Source organism: Meriones unguiculatus, chromosome 7 (genome assembly GCF_030254825.1).
Source record: "Meriones unguiculatus strain TT.TT164.6M chromosome 7, Bangor_MerUng_6.1, whole genome shotgun sequence".
Classification (NCBI taxonomy): Eukaryota; Metazoa; Chordata; class Mammalia; order Rodentia; family Muridae; genus Meriones; species Meriones unguiculatus.
This window is the reverse complement of record NC_083355.1, coordinates 13,424,918-13,446,441: the sequence shown is the minus strand read 5'-3', so window position 1 is coordinate 13,446,441 and position 21,524 is coordinate 13,424,918. Positions and strand designations below refer to the sequence as shown.

Below are 21,524 nucleotides of genomic sequence, written 5' to 3'. Positions count from 1 at the left end.
GCTGATAGTGTTAAAAGCTTCCACTACATGAAGGTTTTGAATTGCAGCACTAAAATCATGGTTATTACTGTTAGTTTAAAAGAAAAATACCTTTTTAGGAAGATAAATTTTCATTTTAAAATGTCTTAGTTACTTTTACATTGGGATTGAGCTGATAATATTTGAGACCATTCATTTGGATTTTTGTTGTCTTTTTCCTGTTTTCTCCCATTTCTTCAGGCTTTTCTTCTGTCCTTTATGTGCCCTCCAGCAATCTCACAGAAGGGACCAAGATATGCCTGGTATTGGTTCATAGAGTTCTTTGAGCTGGGGTAGTGCTCCCTAAAGACCATGTCAGTTCCGTTACTTATTGCAATTTTATTTGGGCAATCTGCTATTTTCCTTTTTAATTAGGTTAGAAATCTGTTTCTGTCTTATGACTGAACTTTGGGGAGAAATCAAGTGGAACATGTTGCTATATTAGACTTCTCTTTTCCTGGATGATCCCTGAATGAATAAATACGTCAGATTTTGTGAGTAGAAGTCATCTTGCTGAGAGTTCTAGAGGCTTTTATGCAAAAATCTAACATTTTGTTAAGATAAAGTCTCTGAAAGTTTAAAACTGTCTGGAAAAATGTGCTCACAATATTAAGATAATTTCTATGTAGAAAAATATGAATGATTGTTTTTTTAACATTTTATGTTCTTTAAGTTTCATATTAAATATTTATTACTCATAAAAGCAAACACAGCCATAAAAATATTTATAGTATTTTCCCAAGTCTGCATTTGGGAAGTGAAACTATATTCAGAGTTTTATCTGAGAAATTAACATTAATTTCTTTTAAAAATGAGTATAAACTTCTGTTTCACGCCACAGTGAAATAACCTTGCAGCCTGGCTCCTGTAACTGAATGCCCTGGGCAGACTGTGGAGAGCAGCCACCTGGGGATGCTGAAAACGCAAACAAAGCAGGCTGACAGAGAGGAGCAAAGGCGGGGCCAACACAGCAAGAGAGGGGTTCCTAGGTGCCTGTCTGCATATTTATTTTTCTTCTTTGGCTCCTGGGCAGGCAAAATTGGGGAATTTTGTGGCAGGCTTAGATGGCAAAAATCTACAGAGGAATCCATGTTTTTGGCTACAGGTCTAGAAAACAGATGGGGAAAGCCAGTAACAATGCTTCCTTCCTCCCTTCCTTCTTCCTCCATTCCTTTCTTTTCCTTGTCCTAGCCCTCATCCAGACCAACTTAAAACAGTGTTATGTCGCAGTGGCAGCAGATTGGGCCTGTCTGTCAGTATAAACCTGGGGAAGGTCTCTGTTACACAAAGAATACATGTATTTCCCTCATATTTTCTCTCATCACTAGGCTCTGAGAGTGCTCAGTCAATGCTATGATATTCTTGGTGACAAAAACTTTGATGGAGCTCAGCATTCTGTCCTGTGGGACTGAGAAAGAAATGCTTAGTAGACAATACAGCCACTCCTGATGAGACCTAATAGACTAGGGTCAGAAGGAAGGAAAAGAAGACCTCCCCATCAGTGGACTTGAGGAGGGGCATGCATGCAGAAAGGGAAGGAAAGGAGGGATTTGGGAGGGGAGGAGGAAGGGAACTACAGGGGGGGATACAAAGTGAATAAAGTATAATTAATAAAGAATTAAAAAAAATGCTTAGTGCTAATGTGTAGGGTGTCTGGGAAAGAGCGGAGAAGAGAATTCTTTGTATATAACAGCATAAGCCTTGGCCTTAGTCCAAGGTATCTTTATTAGGAATACACTCATAAATATCATAGTGAGTGCAACGGATGGACATTGGAAGAGGGAGAAAATAGGAAACAGGACAGAAGCCTACCACAGAGGACCTCTGAAAGACTCTACCCAGCAAGGTATCAAAGCAGATGCTGAGAATCATAGCCAAACTTTGGGCAGAGTGCAGGGAATCTTATAAAAGAAGGGGGAAATAGAAAGACCTGGAGGGGACAGGATCGCCACAAGGAGAGCAATAGAACCAAAAACTCTGGGCCCAGAGGTCTTTTCTGAGATGGATACTCCAACCTAGGATCATGCATGGAGATAACCTAGAACCCCTGCACAGATGTAGCCCATGGCAGCTCAGTCTCCAAGTGTGTTCCCTGGTAATGGGAACAGGGACTATCTCTGACATGAACTCAGTGGCTGGCTCTTTGATCACCTCCCCTTGATTGGGGGAGCAGCCTTACCAGGCTACAGAGGAAGACCAGTCCTGATAAGACCTGATAGACTAGAGTCAGAAGGAAGGGGAGGAGGACTTCCCCTACCAGTGGACTTAGGAAGGAGTATGGGAGGAGATGAGGGAAGGAGGGTGGGATTTGGAGGGAATGAGGGAGGGGGTTACAGCTGGGATACAGAGTAAACAAACTGTAATTAATAAAGAAATAAATAAATTTAAAAATAATCTAAAAATAAAAATAAGGTCCCTTATAAAAAATATTGTAGAAATTTTAGAGACTTGAATCATGATGCAAACCATTGCTCTAGTCCTGGATGATACCTCCATGATAACTTTGTACTGACATGGACAATAGAACTGACATCATAACTGTTTTCTACAGAAGGGATGATGGAACTTGTAAGTGGCTCTAAAATCTGCCAGTTGTCCACTGAGAAACAAACCATCCTCATGTACATTTTATAGTCCTACAGCCTGACTATAATGATGGTAATTACAACCCCTCAGATGAAATCAAACTAGAAATCAATAAAAGAAATGAAGTGGACTAGGGCTGCTGAGTGGCTAGAGCTCTTGACTAGCATCCATGTATCTTGTTTGGAAATTGAGAGAGGACTGCTGTCTTCTTGGGCACAAATCGTTGTAGTTATCAGCAAAGCATAAAACTGGGTATGGTAGTGCATGCTTACAGTTCCAGCATTCCAGAGGTGAAGGCTGGAGGATTAAGAGTTCAAAAAATAAAAAAAAAAAATTTAAAAAAAGGAAAAAAAAATAAAAAAAGAAAGTGAAAATAAAAAAAAGAAAGAAAGTATTAAAAGAAAATTTAAAGTGAAAAAAAAAAAAGAGTTCAAGGTCATCCTAGATCTTGTCATCCTGTATTATAGAAGTCAGCCTGTGCTATACTGTACTATGCTTAAAAAACAAAAGCATATTTGGAAATTCCACAAATATTTGGCAGTCAAACAGTTTGGCATACTTTTGAACAATCCAGAAGTAATTAGAAAATATTTTAACTTAATTAAAAGTGACAACAGAATTTGTGAGATCTAGCTAAAGTAGATAATCATGGAAAATTTACATCATAGAATACTTAGGACAGAAAAGAAGGTAGAGGAGTCTTATCCCTTGAATTAGCAATATTATGAGCTGTACAGACCTGCTCTCTAGCTAAGCAAACACAATTGACAAAAAATATTAAGATATCTGAAAATCATCCTAAGGACACAGAACAAATGATTACACACTTATTCAAGAAAACCAATTATAGTTGTTAAGAACAGCAAAACTCGGTGGCACTTGGGCCATGACTTAATTTCATTCATCCTTGCCCCTCTAGCTTAGCTTTATGGAAATACCATCCTCACTGGGTGTGACCAAGAAGATAGAAGTTCTCTCTCTTCCCAATTTTCAATCAGGAGATACCATATGTCCTAGAGAATGGCATGCTGTCAGAATTTCATAGCCCTTTGAAGTCTGAGTTAAAAGTAAATGCAGCTGAGTGATGGGGTATGGATTGCCTTTCTTCAGTCAGCCTCCATTTACAAAACAGAGCCTCCCATTCATAGGGCAGATTTCACATCAAGGGTGGCAAGCCGAGAAGATCAGAGGTTCTGTATCTGCACAGTGCCCGTACAATGGTACCAGGCGGTCCAGAGCAGTGAGATCAGTTCTCACCAAGGACTCCATGGACTGGAAACAGTGTGGAGAAGATCAACCTATGGAGGCTCAAGAAAACAATGGAGATTTTTATGGTAAACTGAACTAGATATACAGTTTAACACAAACAGAGAATGGACAACACCTAGACATTCTGCTAAAATAGCCATCCAAAGATGATTATGTGCACGGCCAAGATTGTACCTACTGAAGAGTGACACCAAGTCTTTACATTGTGAAGGAAACAAACTGTACAGAAATAGTCTGATTAAGCTATTAACTAATTAAAAAGCTAAGTAACAACAATTGCTTCTGGACAGAGGAATCAGCATCTGATTGTTATATTGTGAAATTCATAGTTCTCAAGAAAACATACAAGATATACAAAGAGATAACTCATAATACCTACTGACATTCAAGTAAAACTAGACACAATTTTTTATGTGTAGACCCATTACAGTAAAAATATTGAAGGAAAGAATCATGAAAGCAGCAAGAGAGAAAAGAACAAGGTACTAAGTCATTAAATTGTCTAAAGAAGCTGAAGCAAAGAGGACAAGTTAACCCAAAGCAAGCAGATGGAAGGAATAGTAAGGTTTAAAATAGAAACATGAAGTTGAACACAGAAAAGCGTTAGAAAAAAATAAATGAAACTAACAGCTGTATCTTTAAGTGACAAATAAACTCAACAGACTGATTAAGAAAAAATCACCCTTGTTAATACTAGTCCTAAAAGAAGAGAGACTACAGAACCTCTTCTGTAATTCCAAAGAATTACCACAGATCACCCTGTGTGCATAAATTTGACTGTAGATAAAAGAAGCAGAGTCCTTCAGCAACCCAAACTCACTTAAAAGAGAAATCTGAATAGTTCTGCAGCTCTTAAATACAGTGAACTTGTAAGTAGCAATCTCCCACTAGAGAAACTCCAGTCATAGATGGTTTATTTGATGTATCTAATAAAGCAGTTAAGGCGGAAGTAATAACTGTCACAATCTGTTCAACACATAGAAGTATCACCTCCCAAATTACATTGTGTGGCCAGTGTTAGTCTCAAAACTAGACAACATAGGAAATAATCCGGAGACCTCATATTTGACAGACTTTTATTCAGAATGAATGAAGAATACTTGCTAAAGAAACCTAACCAGAAAGAAAGGCAAACGAGGCTACAAAGAGGTACAACTGGGTATCTGTTAAACGGTTTCAGCAGACAGTTGACAGTGCCAAGTGCTGGTGAAGTTGAGGAGCACGTAGAACACGCCCCTTTCTGCCGAGAGTGCAAAAGAATGCATTTTAAAGCTGGACAATTTCAAAGACGCAAAACACTTATGGTATAATCCAGGGATCTTACACCAAAGGTTCATTTAAGTAAGACGAATGTGTATGCTCAACCCAAACCTGCATGCAATTGTTTGTAAAAGCACCCCTTCTCTTTATTTATAATTTAATAAAATAAAAATAGATCCAAATGTCTCAAAGTGGAGAATGGATGAACGGATGGTATATGCATACATGCAATGGAACTTTCTTCAGTGATACAAAGAACTGATATTAGGCCATACGAAAAGATGGATGGATTTTAAAAACTATGAAGAATGAAAGATGCTAGAGTAATTTCTCTTCAGAGACTGAGAAGGCTATGTTAATTGGACTTGTATGGCAGACATAAAGATACTGTTACTAGGCTACAGACAAGAACAATACTTTGTAGATTGTAAAGGCTGAAGAACATTTTGACTTCAAGTATATACAAACCTTTAAAAAGTGTGAACTGTTTGGGTTTTAAACTACTGATTATACCTGGTTGGTTTTGTTTTTGTTTTGACTTAAACAAGAGTCATTGAAGAAGAAATCTCAGTTCAAAGCATGCCCTCGTTGATTGGCTGATTCGTGAGTGATGTGGAAGGGCCTCGCCCTCTGAGGGCAGTGCCTTCCTTGGGCAGGTGGTTCTGGGTTGTATAAGAATGCAGGCTGAGCCAACCATGGCGAGCAGGCCAGTAAGCTCCATGGTGTCTTCATCAGTTCCTGCGTCCATATCCTGCCTCGAATGCTGCCCTGACTTTCTTCAGAATGGACTACAACTGTTGGGGCAAACAACTCTTTCCTCCTCAGGTTGGTTTTGGTCATGGCGTTGATCATAGCAGTAAGGCAGACTCAGACGGTACCACTGAATGAATTTGCTAAACTTCAAAGAACTGAAGAGTGAGTCTTACTTCATAAAATTTAAGGAAATGTTTTCTGAAGCTTATAATGAGTAGTCTGCCATGAAGTATTCGCTTCTCTTTTTATTATTTGAAGAAAAACAAAATAAATCATTTGTGTTCCTGATCTACACATGCACTTTGCATTTTTTTTTTTTTTTTTTTACTGTGCCTGAACAACCTGGAAGCCTTTCAGAAAAGCTAATTTTGTTCATGCAGGTAGAATTGTTCCTTTTAAAATTCACAACTGAGTTTCCTTTTGAAAAAAGTTAAGAAATAGCCAGGCATATAAGCCAACAAGTAATCCTAGCATTTGTGAAACTGAGGCAGGAGGATTGCCACGAGTTGGAAGCTAGCTTAGGCTATAGAATAACCCTGCCTTAAACAAAACAAGGGCTGTTAAGATGACTTTTTGGGTAAAGGCATGTGCCAAGTCTTGTGTCCTGAGTTTAATTCCCAGAACTCTCAAAATAGAAAGAGAGAACCAACCCTCTGATTTACACACACATACGCACACACACACACACACACACACACACACACACACACACAGACAGACAGACAGACAGACAGACAGACAGAGAGAGAGAGAGAGAGAGAGAGAGAGAGAGAGAGTCGTGTGTGCATACATAGAGGATTCAGCTTTCAACATCAAGTCAACTGTGCCTCAAGATCATATCTTACTGATATTTTAGAACTCTGTGGTTCATGCCAGTGAGATGGCTCAGTGGATAAAGGTGTCTGCTGCCAAACCTGACAGTGTGAGTTCAGTCCCTGGGACCCACATGGCAGAAGGAGAGAACTAACTCCCACAAGTTGTTCTGTGACCTCCACTAGCACATGCACATGCACACACACACACACACACACACACACACACACACACAGAGCCATACATGTATGAAAGCATTTGTGCACAGATACACACTCCACAAGTAAAGATTATTTTTAAGAACCCCCTTTATTTACAGTCAATAAATAAAGTTAAAACAAAAAAGAAAAATAGTTTTGAGATTGGAGAAATTACCATAGAAATTACTGTTTTGTCTTAAAAAGAGATGACAGTTTTTAAAAATGAGGAGAAATATGGTTATAGAACAGAGGCCAAGGAAAAGCATTTTTGTGTGAATTTGTTTTTATATAGTCATGTATTATTTATAAAGTTGATCTGATTATGAAGTAGATGTACTTTCAATATATGACTAAATAAAACTAGAAACTACCATTCAAGAGAGTGGTTTTCTTTTTATATTTTAACTAAAAATAAAAATGAAAAATATTAATATCAAGTAGCTCTGTGTAAAAGTGGTAATCAAAACCAAAGGTAAGCATTGAAGAATAATAGTGAATATTGATAAAAGTTCTGTGCTGTGTCCAAAGTGAAACTGAGAATCAAAGATTCACTAATGATGCCATAGTTAACCCCAAGAATAAAAACCAAATCACACAACAGCAATAAAACAACAGCTAGCCAGGTTAAAACAAAACCAAAAAAATGAACCGTCAGCCCATTGGAACCAATGGACAAAATAGTCTTTTCCTGTTGTGCTGAGGTGTAATTTGTTTCACAAGCAGCAGACAGAAGCATTTCCTGCATGTGTTCTGTTCGTTTGATGTTTTTTCCCTTTTCTCTGTGCCAGTAGATGGAGGGCTTGTATATGTATGTTGCTTAAGCCTGTTAGATGATTGTTGAAATTCTTTGAGTAAACTAGTGAATAAGGCTTTACATGTAGTATTATTTCTGTAGAAAAATATTGTTCTTAAAATTACTCTGTGCATGTGCGTGTGCACACACGTGTGTGTTCTTTCCTGCCGTGTGGGTCCCAGGGACTGAACTCACACTGTCAGGTTTGGCAGCAGACACCATTACCCACTGAGCCATCTCACTGGCCCCAAACACCGAGCTCTAAAATATCGATAAGATAGAATCTTGAGGCTCAGTGGCTTGATGTTGAAAGCTGAATCCCCTCCCTTCATCCCTATGGAGAGGGATATATTGTAATTTAAAATTTTTATTTTAGTGGCGTTACTGGTAATATAAGGGTTTGATAATGTGTTTCCCTTTAAAGTTTATATATCTGTTAAAGTGCTTTTTAACTTTTCTGAAAACAAACTTCTCTAACTGACTAATAGTCTATCAGAAGGTATTTGCTTATGGCAATATAGCCAAAGCCTGAATAATTTGAAAATATGAGCCAACAAAAAACAATTAGTAATCCAGTGCTCCTGCTAAAAAGCTAAACAAAATAAAACATCAAAAGCCAGTTTTCATTAGAGAACATTTAGATATCTGTATTATTGCCTAGTTAAATTATCATTTATTTTATTGTTGCTGTTCTGTTTGCTTCTGAAACAAATGTGCACATGCCTGCTGGTCTCCTACTGCTGGAGTCCAGTGGTATGGAGCCTTCCTTCTGTGTATTTTCATCTACATCAGTGTTTCACAGGAGTCTGTTGGAGCTTCCATGCTGGACCTCCTTTTTTGTGGCATTCGTTCTTGATGGATTTTGAGAGAACAAGAGGTTTTCTGAAAGAGCATGAAAGAAGTCAGCCTTAAGACTGTTTACAGATTGCTCCATCCAAGTCCATGCTGCCTGTGGATTACAAAGTGGGAACAGTCAACTTCAAAGCACATCAGGCTGTTGTTACAAAATCAGAAAATAGATTGCTTGTTTTCCTTAGATAGACTCAAGAACATGCTTTTCTTTGAATATTTCCCAAGCTCACTGTATTATAAATGAATAAGAACTACAGAATATTATTACCAGTTTTCAGTGAATTAGGATAGACATTTCTCTTTAACAGTTTGAAAAAATAATTCATAATAATAGAAGTCCTTAACTTTTTTATTTAATGCTTTTAAAGATGAAGAGGTGGAATAAGACTTCTGTTTAGTTGAAATGTTGCATTGTAATTAACTAAACCAATATTTTGTGTCCTACTTATAAATGTAGAGCTAGGCAAAAATAAGTCACAGATGGGTTCTGTGGCTTTTGGTTTAAATCTAAACTTAATTAGAGCTTGAGCTTCTTTGAGAATTATTTTTTCTCTTCTTGATTCCCTTTGTATTTAATTTTTCTGAGGTAGAGTTGGGTGTATGTGTTGGTTTGTGTGTGCCTTTGAAGGACTCACTTTCTGTGTTTCCCCAGATACAGAATGCTAACTTCCTTTCCACACACGCACTTTCAGACAACAGGTATTCATTGAGTGCTTTGCTGCTTTCTAGAAGGTTGTGCCTATTCTTACAGAGCTGTGCATGTTCAGTAGAGCAGTCTTCTCTGGCCCAGTGCTTCAGCAACTCTTCCTACCTTTACAGTGAATGCACTGTTGCGACCCACCGATCTGCTGGCAATGCTTCCGGTCGAGAGAGGGAAGTGAGACTTCGAAAGCCGGTCTGCAGTGTTTGCCAAACATCCAGTCACGGTGGCTTTGTCCTTTTTGCTAATCCTCTCGAGGTTTTGAGATCTTTGTCTACTTCCATATGGATCTCGGAATTACCATTCACTTTCCCTTCATTCTGATGTAGGCACTGCTGCTAGGCATTTTTCTTTGGTTTCGTGTTGGTCCGTGTGGAGGATGTGGAGAGGAATTTAAGTTTAGGTGGTTGCTAGCACCTTGGGGACCTAAGTCTCTAGGTGAAGAAACCGTTGTGTATACTTCCCCATTCTGGGCACTAAAATGCATGTATGCTTCAGACTCTGTCTGCTATTGTACTAGATTCTTTGCCATTTAAAATTTTGTTTTTAAGTTTATTCCCCTTGTTTTCTTTAATTGGTTATTTATCATTGTCTTTTATGTCAAACTGAGTGTAGATATCTTCACAATTATATAAAATTTAGCTCTTTGAAAACCAGCTAAGGGGTTGAAAGATTGAATTTAATAAGACATATGTGAAGAAGCTTGTCACTTAATCCTAATTGAGTACTTCAAGGTAAGAACCTCTTTCTTTGGTTAGAGTCATAATGTTTTTGTTCATTTTATGGTTATTGGTGTAGTAAATTGAGTTTATGATGTGAAGAAATTAGACTTTTCTGGTAATGATTTTTAATTTTATTTTATTTGTAAATGAAATAGTATTGAAATCAAAGAATTTTAGCATAAAGCAATTCAAGAAATACTTTATTGAAACACATTAAGTATGTGCTAGATGTATGTGGAAACCTGTTGCTGAACACTTAAGGTATTATGTAAGGGTCATGAAAGCGAACCCAGGATGCTTTAGGAGCTGGTGAGAAGTGGGACCAAATGTAGCTCCTTCTCTCCCTCCACTTGCCTCTTATCCCTGGAAGCTACGGGTGGCGCTGCACGCCTTTGATCTCAGCACTCCAGGAGGCAGAGGCAGGCGGATGGATGGGAGTCTGAGGCCAGCCCGGTCTACAAAGTGAGTCCAGGACAGAAAAGGCTACACAGAGAAACCCTGTCTCAAAAAAAATATTCAGGACACTGGAGTAGGTGTTAGGAATAGACAGGGGAACGTGGAACAGTCTTTGTTTTAGGATCCACATTTTCTTTTCTCTTTCTTTTTTTTGAGGAATTGGATTCTAGGTCATGAAAAGAGGTGAAAATGGAGGTGGCACTGTGTTGGTAGGACTTAGTTCTTCTGGAGGACCTCATTCTGAGTCAGTGACTTTTGAAGAAGGTGGGGAAATGATTGCAGCTTTCAGGAGGTAGTGCTTTACAGGGTGAAACAAGCTGTTTGCTGTCTCTGGAGTGTGGAGTAAGTTGGGGATAGTTAAGCTGATGATTTAGGGAGACTCTCACAGGGATTTCATGTCCTCCTCTATGCTATTAGTTGTAGTTAAAGAGTCATGTCTCTAGTATATCTAGAGTATAGTGACTAAATTGAGATTTAAAGAATGAATACATGTATGCTTAGAAGGTTTGGGTCAAACTAACAGGCAGAGGGGCACAAGTTCCGGTAATGTAAGTCATTCACAGTTTGGGAAATGTGGAATTTGAGGTAAAGAGCATTAAATGAGACCAGACTTTTAGGTGGAGGACACATAGGTGCATTTAGACACTGAAAGGAATTTATTTTTAATATTTTGTTGGAGCTTTACTGAAATGTGTATATAATACTGTGTAAAATAAAGTAAACAATAAAATATACAGAAGGCATTTTCACATAGAAAAACTATTTCATTCAAACAACTCTAGAATTAATGTCTTTATTGTAATTTTTCAGATTGAAAATCCTCGGTACCTGAGACAGAAGCCTCTCCCAGTTTCCCTGGTAGGTGAAGATTCTATTGGACTTTTTCTAGGGACAGGTATCTTTAAATAAAGTATGAAGTTTTAAAAATATAAACTATTGTAGGCCCATATTAGGGAGCATAATAGTCATTTTAATCCTGCTGCTTAGAAGTGAGTAAATCATGTTTTTCTCCAAAGCTAACATTATTTTAAAATGAGGTTTAGATACTTTATTAGTTTATCTTTAAAGAGTTGATAAACTAGTGCTGGGAAGTTTTAAGTAACTCTTACTGGTCGGTTCTGCAGATGACCCCAAAGGTCACCCTGAGGAAGTCCAGCAGTCTTCACGATGATCATTTTCTCTCTCGAATGCACCAGAAAGAGGTAGGAGGATGCTGTTTGCACATGCCTACTAGTCAACACAGTTGATATCGTGTAGTAGGTCTTTTCGGCTGTGCGTGGATGTGGAGCACAGGAGAAGGAGGTTAGTTATCTGGGCTCAAAACCAGGTCCTGCTGCAGATCAGGCTGGGTTCCTGTTAAAGATGTTAATGTATATCTCCTGTCTTGTGCTTCCCAGCTCCACTCCACTGGCAAGCAGGGATGTGTTGCAGGATTCTTTCCAATTCCGAGGGTCAGGAGATAGAGGCAGTGGCAGTTTTTAGAAGGAGGGCGTCTGACCTCAGTGGATCTATGCACCCTCTCTATGTGCTTCCGTGTATTTCATCTTTTTACCTCACCATTCTTACTCTTTTATTGTTCGCATAGCCTTACTGGTCACAATCGTCTGCCTAATTGATCTTCAGTGTAGCTGATACATAGTATAATATGATTTTTGTGATAAGAGTATTTGAGGTTCATTCTCAGTGATATTGAAATGTATGGCATTCAGTGTTAGCTCTACCACCATTCTGTGAATCCAAGTAAAAATAAAGGCCAACATTTCTATCTAACTGAGCCTTTGTGTCTTTTGATTATATTTATCCCAGGATCATATGGCTACCAGTCCAGTCTGTTTCTAGAATTCAGAATATTTGTACCTTTTCACAAATTCCTTCTGATAGCCATATTATAAAACAATGTGACAGGGAGTATCGTCCAGCAAATGTATGTTGTTGGTTCTTTCTTGTAATCTGAAAAAAAGTTTCTGATGTGGACCAAGACATTTGGAAACAGGTTGTCACTGAAAATAAGAGACAGCAAAAAGTGAAGATAAGCTTTTAGGTCAGTCATCAGTTTCCAGAGAATATATGGTAGAAAGTGCTGTCTTTCTTTTTTTAAACAACACATTTATTTTACTTTAGTTTATGGGTATGGATGTTTCTCCTGCATGTATGTCTGCATCATGTGTGTGCTTGGTGCCTGCAGAGGCTCCGAAAGGGCACTGGATCTCCTGACCTGCAGTTAGAGATGACTGTGACTTGTCATGGGATGCTGGGATTCAAACCTACAGCCTTGGGAAAAACAGCTAGTGTTGTTAACTGCCGACGCTTCTCTCCAGCCTGGAAATGGCTATTTTTAAAAAATAAAATGAGAGCATATAGGACTTCACCTTCACCATTTCCTGTAAAAGAGATGCTGCTTCTCTCTTACAGGTAGTGTTAGTCAGGACTTTTTTCCTATGAGTTTACAAATTAAATGTAGTATTTAAATAGAGTCAACTAAAGCAATTTACAAAATAAATGAGGGAACTCGCACTGTAATGATTTATTGTAAAATACACCATCATTAATAAGTAGTTGTACAAAGAACAAAGAAATGCCATTGTAAAATCTCCCCAGACAAAAGCTGGCTCAGGGTCACTATCCTAGGTGCTGGCCAGTGCTTTGGGGAATGTGTCTAAGAGATTCTACTCTCTTTCACTAAAGGGAATAAACGCCGATGCATACAGAGTAACTGAAACAGTCATTTCTAGTTATTTTATTATTTTTATATAAATTTGGCTTATGTATGAGCAAGTTTTAAAAATTAGAATGAATATCAGCAAGTATTATGCACATGATATTTCTTTTAATGCAATAGATCCTGAAATAATTATCATTAATGTTTGGGAGAATTTCATGTATCTCTAATCCCTGGGAGTGACATACGAGTAGCTTATTTTTTTTTGCTATGAATTGGTGTAATAAATAACAACTTGCCCAGTGAAATAGCTCCGATAAGTATTTTGAAAGTAGGCTACACTAGATATTCTGTTTTAGCTGTGATTTCTACAGCGTTGGGTGGCATACACTCCTAGTACTTTGAAGACAGCCCTGATCTTTGAATTTCTTATTTCTTCCAAATATGGGTTTCTTAGGTTGGATGTTCAAGGAAATTGTCTAAGGATATCTTCCAGGTATATGCTTAGAGTTGAGCCAGATGAGGAAGGGCATTTTTCCCCCATTTATTTCAACTTTTTCACTGTTGAAATTTTGATGGGGACAAGTGGCATAGGTGTATACTTCAGTCTTAAAATAAACCTCCTTAAAACTAGAAGATTTGGAGATAAGAACACCAGTTAGCTTTTAGTAATGGGAAAAGGCAGTATTAATGCACTATTTTAAGAAGGGCTTCTCTGCTCATATTCTCATATTGGCCCACTTGTTTATTTTTATAAGATGTAAAACTTAATTTTAATATACATAATATACATGTATGCATGCATACATTTGTACAGCATAAAGGACATAAGTGACTATAATCAAATTGTCAAAGTGTATTAATATTATTAAAAATATGACTATAAAATATTTTTTGAATATACGTGAGAAGATCCTCAAACCTTAATTTTTATTTCTAGGAAAGAAAGATGTGCAAAGCATCTAAAAGACAACATAGAGGAGGAAACTGTAATGTGTAATGGAGGACATTTGCTTCTGTCAGCAGAGTTTGTGGTGGACTTTATGGAGGAAGCGATGCTTAAGCCAGGAGTTGAATTGTATCATATTTTAATAGGCAGCTGAAGACAGGGAGAATGAAATAAGGCCTAGAGCTTATGTATGCTTGGCTGGTATGTCATGGGGAAGAGGAGAGTTTTGGTCAGAAATTTATATTGCTGTCAACAAGACAAGGGCCCTCTGGAGGTTTTAGGAGATAATGAGATTTTCTCAGTGAGCTTGAGGCAGTTAAGTCAGCAGTGGTTTCTCAGATGGATTAGTGTGCTGCAAGTTGGAAAAGGGTGAAGAGGTTGTTGTAACAGTTAATGGAGGGTTGATGAAGAAGTGTCAGGTGAGGTTGCAAATAAAGCCAGTCGTGATGGGATTTAATGTGGAAATCACTTAGATATTGAGAAGGTGGGGGAAAGAGGAGGCTAAGGTACAGAACTTAACGCTGCATACCGAGTACTGATTTTTCTGGTTCTTGAAAGCGATGCTGTATGGGCACGTGCCACTGGAGGTGCTGAGGAGACCATTTATTGACACAGGAGACAGAAATGTGATTCCTCTAAATGGGAAGCTACAGTTGAACACAGATAAGGCCACCAGGGGCTCATGTGTTCAGGTAGTGAAGATGAATGCAGGACTCATTTAGAGAGAATGGCTACCTTTAGGTAGTAGAAGAATGAGACAAATGCAAAAACAGTAGAGAAACATTTCCCAAAGTCCAGGAGACCAGCTGGAGTAGTGGCTAGCACAGAAGCCTAGGCAAGCTGCTGGAAGAAGGGTGAAAACAGCAACCTTCTCACTGTGTTGCCCAACAGTGAAGGTTTCTTATGCTGTGAAGAGACACCATGACCATGGCAACTCTTATAAAGGAAAACATTTAATTGGGGCTGGCTTACAGTTTCAGAGCTTCAGTCCATTATCATCATGGAGGCATGCAGGCAGACACGGTGCTGGAGAAGGAGCTGAGACTTCTATACTTGATCCACAGGCAACAGAAGCAACTGTGTACCACACTGGGTGTAGCTTGAGCACATATGACCTCAAAGCCCGCCGCCATAGGGATACATTTCTTCTAACAAAGCTATACCTCCTAATAGTGGCACTCCCTGTGGCCAAACATATAAACACATGACTCTATGGGAACCATTATCATTCAAACCACCACAAGTGAAGGATACAGAAGCTTTGGGATTTGGTGATCAAAGGTTCTTTGTATGAAAAATAAAAATGATGTCTTTGTGATCTTGAAGGTACTATTTTAATAAAGATTGAAAATAAATTATGAAAGAAGTAAAGAGTTAAAACAGAAAATATAGAATATCCACAGGAAGTTTCATTAGTTAAAAATAATAAATGCGAAATATCAAATATTTAAACAGCAAATTTTGCTATGAAACCTTCAGTTGAGATTCTGTAAGGTTAAGTAAATATCAGTAAAGTAAAAGGCATCTTCAAACAACAGGCCTGGCAGGGGTGGCATGTCATATCAGTGGGTAGAGGTGATGAGGCCTGTCTCTTTCTCTTTCCAGGTGTGCCAGGTTTTCCTCCCAGGGAAATTTTAGACTTCAAGGTTAATTATTTAGATAATGTATCAGTTTTTCCTCATCTGTGTTTTCTTCATGTGTTGAGCAGTTTAGAATAGATGAGCAATAATGTAAAAGCCATTCCATGCCAGGGAACCATGTTGGCTGGACACAAACTTTTGAGCATGAGTGAGTCTAGGCATTTTACCTTCCTGTTTTTGTTGTTGTTGTTGATTTTAACTTCGGTAGGTCATATCTATTTAGAGTTTCAACCTTTTGTATTTCTAATTTTGTAGATTATATAGGTTTGGGGTTATATTCTCATGTTTCTCTGTATTTCATTGCTATCTATTGTAATCTGCCCTTTTAGCTCTAGTCTTACGATTTTTAGTCTTTTCTCTCTAGCTTTTATTGATTCATTGAAAGGTTTATCAATTTTGTTTTTCAAAGCACCAACTCTTCATTCATTTTTCAATTGTTTTTGCTTCTATTTCATTGATTTGTGCCTTAATCTTAATTATTTTTGTTTACTAGGTTTGGACTTGTTTTTTCCCATACCTTGAGATGCATCATTGTTGTTGGCTTTAGAATGCCCTGATCTTGTCACATGAACTCTTAGAGCTAAGAGGACTGTGTCTGTTGTATCTTATGGGTTTTGGAATGTATCTTACACTCAAAGTTTTCATTCAGCTCTAGAAAAGTATAAATTCCCATGATTTCTTCAGTGGCCCAGTCATTATTCAGTAGTGTTATGTTTAGTGTTTAGTTTCCTTGAGTTTATGTGTTTTCTGTGGTTTCTATTGTTGCTTCTAGTTTTATTCCATGGTCAGATAGAATATGGAAAGTTATGTCTATTTTCTTTTTCTTTTTTGGTGGTGGGGGGGGCGGGACTAGCTTTGTATCCCTGTGATGACTGGTTTTAGAATAAGTCCTGGGGACTGATGGAAGAATGTGCATTCTGCAGTTTTGGGTGGAATTCTCTGGAGAAGCCTGTTCATTTTATCAGTGATGTTTGTTTTTTGCTTAGATGACTTGTCTGTTGGTGAAAATAGGGTATTACAGTCATTATTACTGTGTTGGTGTTAATGTCATGGTATTTGCTCTATGGAATTGTGTCACCTGTGCTCAGTGTAATATGCTTAGAATTATAATGTTCTCTTGATGATTGTTTCCTTTATCAGTATGATATAGTATGATATAATGAAGTGACCATTATACCTTCTCAGTAGTATTGGTTTGAAGTCTTATTTTGTCAGGTATCAAAATACCTATACCCACTTTTTTCCTGATTCCATTGGCTTGAAATCCCTCGGCCCATTCTTTCACACTAATGTGGCTTTCTGTGTTTATGAAGCATGTTGCTTGGATTCAGCAAAAAGGGAGATTGTGCTTTCTAATCTAGTCAGTTATTCTTTGTCTGTTGATTAGTGGTGAGTCTAGTCCACAGATATTCAGAATTGTTATTGAAAGGTGTATATTAATTCAATTCCTGCCATTTTGTTGATTTTGTAGTGTTTGATGGTTGTTAAGCCCTCATTTGATTAATAATTGTCTTGGAAACTTTTTTTCCATATAGCTTCTTGGATGTGTTTGTCATTGTCTTCCATTCCAAGTATTCCTTCCAGTGGCCACCGTAGTGTTGGCCTAGTACTCATATATTGCTTCCTGACTTTCATAATGGAAAGTTTTTCTTTCTCCTATGTTGTGAAAGTTTTGTTGGATATAGTACCTGGGTAGGCAGCTGGGGACTTTTCAAAACTTGAAACATGCTTTCATGCCCTTCTAATGTTTACGAGTTTGCACTGAAAAATCATCGTGCTGATAGGCCCCCCTTTCTGTGTGACTTGGTCCTTCTCTCTTGCCACTTTTAGTACAAATTCACTTATTCCGAAATTTTAGTGTTTGGGCTGTAGTGTAATGTGAGGAAATTCCTTTTCTGCCTATTTGGTATTCTGTATGCCTCTTTTATCTGGATGGTCATCTATTTCCCGAGGATTGGACATTTATCTTTCATCATTATATTGAAGACATTTTTTAATGTATTTAACACATTTTTCCTCTTCTGTGTCCATAACTCATAAATTTGGTCTTCTCACTCTGTCTCAAAGAGCTCATATATTTTATTCTTTTATATATATTTAAATTTATTGTTGGTCTTAATAAATGATCCCCATTCTCTGACTTAACCATTATTTCTAACTATTCTGTTTTCTATGTAATCCATTTTATTGTAAGGATTTTTACTGAGATTTTTAATTAACTTACTGGAATTTTAATTTCTGAAGTTGCTTATTGCTTTGTTTTCATTCTTTTTTTGAAATGAGCAAGCAGTTTTATTGGCTTAGAACTTTCCAAGTAGACTCAGCTGTTGGGCAGTAAGTATTAGGGATCCTCCTGTCTCTGCTGTCCCAGAACTGGGATGTCCGTCGCCATGCCTGGTTTGGTGATGGTTGTTCATAACATCGGCTCAGGATCAAAGCCATGCTTGCACCGCTTTACTAACTGAGCCAGCTGCCCAGACAGTAATCTGCTGTTTACATGAATATTCTTTCTTAGAATGTCATATTTCAACACATAGGCTAATAGGAATATTTTGAAATGAGCGTGCAGACGTGAGCCAAGACAAAAAGTTGGGAGAGACTTACTGAAATGAAAATAATAAAGATGGATATACTGTGTGGGTTTGAATGTAAGAACAGGGTACCATTATAAAATGACTCTCTGGTAATCTTTAAAATATTTCCCTTGAAGTTGGACATGAAAACAAAAATGATGGAAGCAAAGTTTTATGAAGACAAACTTAAGCTGCAGCAGAAACATGATGCTGATATGCAGAAGGTAGAGTATATATCATGTATGTTGTATGCAGTATTTACTGTGCTCTGCGGCTTGTGATGTCCGTCTAGCCACCGGTTAGGTGTTTGGTGATGGTATATGTTGTCAATGGAATGTGCTAAAGTAAAATCTCATCAGAAGTTATCTGTAAACTTTATTTGTGAAAATGTGTCTATTTCTGTCCTAGTTTTACATTACCTTTTACTTTTTCAACTGTAATTTAAAGCTGAATTTCATATACTTTTTATTAGATTATCACTTAAGATTTTTGTAGATTTTTGTGAGTGTGTATTTGTGTGTCTATGTATCTGAAGAACTTAGGACCAGAAAATACTATACATGTGAACTGTTTTAAGATGGGATCTCACAATAAAAAAAAAAAAAAAAGATGGATCTCACTAAGTTACTCAGTCTGGCCTTGGCCTCATTATTCTCTTACCGTTTCTTCTCAAGTTGAAAGCTAGAATAAAATAAAAACTGTAAATACTATAATTTATTTTATCCTGATATTAGGTTTTTGATTCATTTTCCTTTTTAATTAATTAATTAGATTCAGCATCATATTGTTTCCCCATCTGGCCCTGTTTTTCTCCCACTTAGGCCTCATGAGTGTCACTGCACCTTGCTTTTCTTTGGCTCAAAAAGAACTTTTGGTACCTTCAGAGTGAAGATCCAAAGTCTATACAATAGAGCTTTCATTTTAAATAAAAGTTCATTTTCCTGAGGGCCTATAATCTCTCTTTCTCTCTCTCTCTCCTCTCTTCTCTCTTTTTTCTCTCTTACACACACTCACACACACACACTCGTGAACTTAGTTATGTTTGGTTTTGACTGCATGTAGTAGAGTGCCAGCACTGACAATCAAAGCTTTCTTTTTGAATATTTACTCAAATTTGTGCTTTCAATTTTTCAGTATTTGTCTATTTATTTACTTACTTGCTTATTATGTGTGTTACTGAGTATTGAGCCAAGGATTTTTAAATGCTAGGGAAGTACTATACTAGGCTACCTTCCCAGCCATTAAAAAAAAATTTTTTTTTTGAGACAATATCTTGGTAAGTGTCTTGCCTGGCCATAAGCTTACTCTGTGATTATCGTGTCTCAGCCTCCCAAGTAGTTTGGATTATAGCCCTACCAAGTGTGGCAGCAATATTTCAATATTGTGAACTAGATTTATATCTCCTTTATTGTCTCAGCAAATGTCAAGTATGTCTTGTTATATAGAATTTTAATTTATGCTTACTTTTGTAATTATTTAACATTTTAGTTTTAATAAAGTGTGTTTTAACTACATAAGTTTTGTACAAATAGAAAGTTTGCACATGTTATTTCAAAACTAAGTCTATGTGTCTGCTTTTCTAAACTGAATAACAAAGACAGAATCAGTAGGCACAATAATCCCAGCACCAAACACATCTGTAGTCCAGGCATGCCATGACCTCATCATCCTCTTGCCTTGGTCTCTAGAGTGGTGGTATGCACAACCAGAGTAGTCTGCATGGCCAGACCTGCCTGGCTCCAGAGTGAGGGATCATGTCTCAAGCATTAAACAAAGGGAAACAGAGCAGGGGCAGAGGCAGAAAACTGAGGCCACAGTATTGTGCAGGCAAGCATCTCTGAAACAAAATACTTCAGTATTTAGTCAAGTATATTATTTGATTCATTATGGTGTGTGTCTGTGTGTGTGTGTGTGCAAGTGGTGTGTGTGTGTGAAGTGTGTATAAGGTCATGATTACCACGACCTGTATCTGTAGAGGGTAGAGGCTGCTTTACGATTCTTCCTCTGTTGTTTTCTAGCTCATTTTCTGAGACAGAGTCTCTCATGGAACCTGGCAACCTGGCGCTCGCTATTTTGGCTTGACTAGCTGACCAGTAAATAACCCCAAGCCTAGGATCTGCCTCTCTCTGCTTCCCCAGCACTGGAGCATTGAGTACAGGCCGCCATGCCTGGCTTTCATGTCCTGGGATCTCAACTCAGGCCCTCATACTGTGTAACAAGCACTTTCCTCACTCATCCATCTTGTCATTCTTCATCATTTTTTCTAAGCAACAAGAAGGAAACAATTCCTTATGTATTTAAAAAAAGTGTTTATTTTCCTTTCTTCCCCATTAAAATGATAAAAGCAAATATTTTTGCTATAATGAGAATTTTACTTTTGTTTAAATAAAACTTTTCATTATAAATTTATGTAATAAAATTTAATTATAAAATATCAAAAGAAAATAGAATCAGTTGAGAATAATACATTAACATATTAGACAAATGAATTTTAAAGATATTTGGCAGCATCATGGTGATAAAGTTTGAAATAAGCTTCTTGGTATATTTATTAATTACTCTTTCCATCATCATGATAAGTGTTTGACAAGAAACATGGGAGGAAGGCTTTCTGTGGCTTATAGTTTTAGAGGACACAGTCTAGCATTGTGGAGAGAGTTAGAGGGAACCTATCTCTGTTGCAGTGGGATTTTGCAGCAGCTGGTTGCTTCATATTTGTGGATTAGAAAATAGATAGGACAAGAAGTGGGGATAGGTTATAAACCTCAATGCCTGACACCCAAAACCCCACTTGCATCACTGAGGCCCCATCTCTCAAATGGGCCACAGTCTCTCAGAATAGTTCTATCAGCTGGGAACTAGATGTTCAGACACCTGAGCCTGTGGAGGATATTGTATATCCACACCAAATATTCCACCTTGAGCCCTGTAAGGTCATGTATGGCTGCCTCAAAATTCAAAATGCATTCAGTTAAGCTTCAAAAATTCCATAGTCCTACAGTTCCAGTCCCGTTCAAAAGAGCAAAGGCTATGTGTGTCTCTTTTGAGACTCAAGGCAGTCCCTTAAATGTGAGTCCTTAAATTAAAAGGCTTTATGTTTCCAGCACATGGGTTAAACCATTTCTATTCCAAAGGGGAGGAAGGCAGAGTAGAAAGGAAAAGCCAGACCAAAATAACAATGAAACTCATCATGGAAAATACCAAACCTTCCTGTTCCGTGCCAGGCGTGTAAGTCTTGTGGCAGTATCATATGGGCTCCGTTGGGCTTGATTAGCTCTGTT

General features: G+C 37.7%; 1 protein-coding gene across 6 annotated transcripts in view; it reads left to right on the top strand.

Moving 5' to 3' along the window:
• Window positions 1–21,524, top strand: part of Cep112 (centrosomal protein 112) — a 412,140-nt gene that overhangs the window by 51,980 nt on the left and 338,636 nt on the right. For 5 of the 6 annotated variants that reach the window (XM_060386500.1, XM_060386502.1, XM_060386501.1 and 2 more), the window contains 3 exons: window positions 11,233–11,280; window positions 11,547–11,624; window positions 18,381–18,467. In XM_060386500.1, coding sequence (XP_060242483.1) covers window positions 11,233–11,280; window positions 11,547–11,624; window positions 18,381–18,467 — 213 coding nt within the window. The remainder of the gene's footprint in view (window positions 1–11,232; window positions 11,281–11,546; window positions 11,625–18,380; window positions 18,468–21,524) is intronic. The other variant, XM_060386504.1, reaches the window with a different exon arrangement.